The following is a 4,037-nucleotide window of genomic DNA, read 5'->3' on the forward strand; positions in this document are numbered from 1 at the left end:
CGGGCTCCCCGCACAATTTGTGACAGCGGTGTCCGCACAAATGTGCGGACACTCCGCACATTTTTTATGTTGTGCGGGCACCACACAAATGTGCAGTGTAGTCCCGTACATTCTCCGCGCTGCAAACTGGAAAATAGACATCTTTGCAGAGCAAGTCAATTTGAAGGCACCAGATTCACAAGTGTGAAAGTTGAAAATGAGAGTTTCTTACACTTTGTTAATACTTGAGTGTGAAAGAAAGAAAAAATTTCTTACAATTGTTCGGGTACGGGGATACCCGCACATTTTCTACGGGGTACCGCACGCCATGCACATTTGTGTGTGTGTGTGTATGGTTTTTTTATTTCTTTTGTTGTTAATGATAGTTTCACATGTTATACTAATTTTCAATTTTATGATTAGTTTTCATTAAGCATTATNATCAACATTCTATCATAAATATTAGTTGTTGGAATGGATTCTATATGTACCTTCTTCTTAGGTTAGAATTGAATTTAAGCTACTTCAGAATGGTTAACTGTCATGAATCAAGTTCAAAATTTCATTATAAACAATATTTTTTGTATAACAACCGTGTGATTTATTTTTGCTAGAAGGTTTGATCAAAACTTTTATATCTTTTCTTGTCCTAGCTCGGGATATTGCAACATACAATTGACCATCGGAAAATACATCTTCCGAAAGATATAAGCTAACAAAATCTAGAGTTTGACCTTGAACTTTGTTAATAGTCATTGCAAAACAAGGAGCAAAACAAGGACGAAGTGGAAATTGAGTTCTTTTGAACGGTATTGATTGTTTATCTCCTTCAAGTGGAATGAATGGAATTCTAGGTAAAAAAAACTTGCTTTCCCTAATATTCTTTTGTTCCAATTTCAGCCAAAATCACATTTTGTCTAAATTCATGACAAATCAATCTTGTTCCATTACATAAACCTTCTGTAGGATTAATATTTCTAAGCAACATAACTGGACAATTTCGTTTTAGCACAAGTTCATGTGGAGAAATACCATTCGGAGTTAGACTGTTTAAAAAATCTTCATGAATAAATCATTCGCTGTTATCAATTACTTCATCAAAAACTAAAATAAGTAAACTTCTCTACTGGAATTTCTTTCAGGAATATGTTGTTTACTAAATCCAAATATTCATTTTTTGGGGTTAAAATAACTCTATTCATCATAATATTTAGATTGTCTCCATATGTCTGGAAATTGAGAAACACAATGTTAATTAATTCCTTTAGTGATTTAAACTCATTTTCAAAATTGATGGTGATATCTTGAGGAAGCATAATCATCTGGCATGAATGTTCTCTCTCAATTCCATTCCCAATTTTCAACAAATATTCAGAAAACGAAGGATCTAATTTAGCTCTCATATTTTGAATCAATGGTAGTCGTGTGAAAGAAGGCCACAAATGTGAAAAAACTAAACTTGCCTTCGTTATATCCTCTTTCGTTCTTCTCTGTACAACTGGTAAAACTTGAAGAAAATCTCCTCCACACACAATGACTTTTCCACCAAACGGTATTGGAGATTCAGTAATGTCTTTTAACATTTTATCCAAAACTTCAAAAGCATATTTATGAACCATTGGCGCCTTATCCCATATAATTAGTTCAGAAATTGATAAAAGTTTACCAAGTTCAGATTGTTTACTCACCGAACAGCACATATCAGAACTTATTTGAAGTGAAATTTTGAATCGTGAATGTCCTGTCCGACCAGCCTGTAATAAAGGTGCAACTACACCAGATGATGCTGTTGCTAATGCAATAAGATTTTGTGATCTTACAGCAGTAAGTAACGCCTTGTAAAAGTATGTTTTTCCAGTGCCACCTGGGCTATCAATAAAAAACATTCCATTCTTATCATTCAAAACACAATCCAAAATTATATCATACGCATTTTGTTGCTCTTTATTTAGACTTTTAGGTTAATGTATGTCTGACTCAACATTAATATTTGTCGTTTCTTCAACAATCATAGTTTGAAAGCTATCATCATTAGTCACATTCAAATCTAAATCTACCAAGCCAAAATCAGTCACATTTTTACCAACACCTTCCAAGAAATAATTTATACAATGCAAAACTCTCATCTCAGCATTCTGTTGTGATATACCGTTACGTAAATAATCTTCCATCATAAAACCCTTAAATTTATCCCTTAAATTTCTTGGATTTGCAGCACAACACAGAGTCAACACATTAGCAAATAGTTGACGCAATAATATGGGCATTTTGTAAACAACCGTTTAAGTCAAACAAGTCTCAGAATAGTTATTTCCATTAAGAAGAATATATAACATCTTTAGTATGCAACTGTAAACAAATCACTGCAGGAGACATATCGAATAAATCAAAACTAAATATCGTCCACATAGCTTCAAGTGCAGAAATCCATCTAGCCGTTTGGTAGTTTGTAATTTTATCAACAAAGTGTTCATTTGTTTCTTTATTCATAGTAAAATGAATACGGTCGTGACCCTTGTATACGTACTTGTATAGATATTTAACAACTTTAACAGAAGAGCATACCTCTACATTAATATGACAATCGTATTTAGCTAAAATGTAAAGGTTGTGTGGCACAACCCATCTATTGTCCAACAGACAGCCTTTTACTTTCACAGTTACACCATCATTACAACGTTTATATTGCGGGTAGGAATCATTACCTAATGAAGTATATTGGGCAAATTCTCTTGGATATTTATTTTTACATACATCATTTTTCTCCACGCAAACATTCTTTGAATTCAATTGTCCACAAGGACCATGCATCATATGTTTTACAACAGCTGAATGTAAATTAGGGTATTTATTTTTGTCTGATATTTCACACAAAACCATTTCATCAACTTGTAAAGAATTTCTAATTTTAAATTTTGGTTTAAATATTAGAAGAAAACGAGCATGAGGTAATCCTCTCTTTTGGAATTCAATAACATAAACATATGCAGCTATATGAGCCAACAACTTTCTCTTAACCAAATCTGTCTTTAGTTGTTCAAGCTTGGCCCGAAATATTCGCACCAACAAATCTGGCCTATTCTGTATTTTATCATTGTGTCTCAATTCACGTTTTATTTCAGGCCAATTTGAATTACATGTCATCGTGAAAAATACATCAGGTTTCCCATACCTTTGAACTAAAAACATCGCATCCGTATATCTTTTTCTCATATTTCTAAGACCCCCAATAAAATCAGCAGGCAACACCAATGATCTACCAATTTTATAACCTCTATCTTCACCATTTTGAATGCTATCTACAATTCCCCGATATACTTCTGCTCTTATAACTTTTTGGTTATTGCGAAAATAGTCCAATCTTGATGTTTCAATTTTAACATACATATCCACCACATATTGTTGTAAAAGTCTGCCTATATGTAAAAGAAGACAATTGTTTCCAGACTTGATTTGGAGCTTGTAGCAATAATATTCTCGACAAGATACTGTCATCCGTTTCCTCCTTGTCTTCAAAACTGCAATATTAATGAAATTCATTCATCATCTATTATCAATAATAAGATAAATACATTTAGTCAATAAAATATGAATTATTATGAGCAATATATTTTACCATCATCTTCTATTTCCAAGACCTCCTCAGCTAAGTGGAGATTATTAATTTCTATTAAATTTTGACAAACTCGAAGATGGGATACATTCACATTTACCTTTTCAATACCTTCATGCCATCCAGGTTCTCCATACGGAAAAAGTAATGGATATTGAAGTGGATCATAACAACCATAATAATATTGAATTTTATACACACTGACCAAATGTCCATAAATTAATAAATCCCGACCCCGAGTATTTTCAGATGGGCCATCATCAACCTAAGCTACAGCCACCTGTTCTGATGTTGGCAAATTATATGTTCTCTATCAAGACCTGGGTCATACCTCAGTAAAATTCGAAAATATTCTAGATCAGTAACTTCACTCAACGATCTAAAAAAGTTAGAATACGGATTTTTGTTTAAAATGTCCATCAAACTTCTCAAAGTCAATTCACAA

General features: G+C 32.9%; 1 protein-coding gene across 1 annotated transcript; it reads right to left on the reverse strand.

The window, feature by feature from the left end:
- Positions 1-1,076: 1,076 nt before the first annotated feature.
- On the reverse strand, positions 1,077-2,246 carry LOC111379169 (ATP-dependent DNA helicase pif1-like). Its single transcript, XM_023002505.1, has 2 exons — positions 1,957-2,246; positions 1,077-1,848 (listed from the first exon to the last, which is right to left on the reverse strand). The coding sequence occupies exons 1-2, from the start codon at positions 2,244-2,246 to the stop codon at positions 1,077-1,079; spliced, it is 1,062 nt and encodes a 353-aa protein (XP_022858273.1).
- Between the last annotated feature and the right edge of the window lie 1,791 nt (positions 2,247-4,037).

Source organism: Olea europaea, unplaced genomic scaffold (genome assembly GCF_002742605.1).
Source record: "Olea europaea var. sylvestris unplaced genomic scaffold, O_europaea_v1 scaffold1940, whole genome shotgun sequence".
NCBI classification, from domain to species: Eukaryota; Viridiplantae; Streptophyta; class Magnoliopsida; order Lamiales; family Oleaceae; genus Olea; species Olea europaea.

Excerpts from the sequence above, each read along its gene's own strand:
- LOC111379169 (XM_023002505.1), bottom strand. The coding sequence starts at position 2,246 with ATGCCCATATTATTGCGTCAACTATTTGCTAATGTGTTGACTCTGTGT. Across the intron at positions 1,849-1,956 it reads ACGACAAATATTAATGTTGA|CCCAGGTGGCACTGGAAAAA; the intron begins GTCAGACATACA and ends TTTTATTGATAG.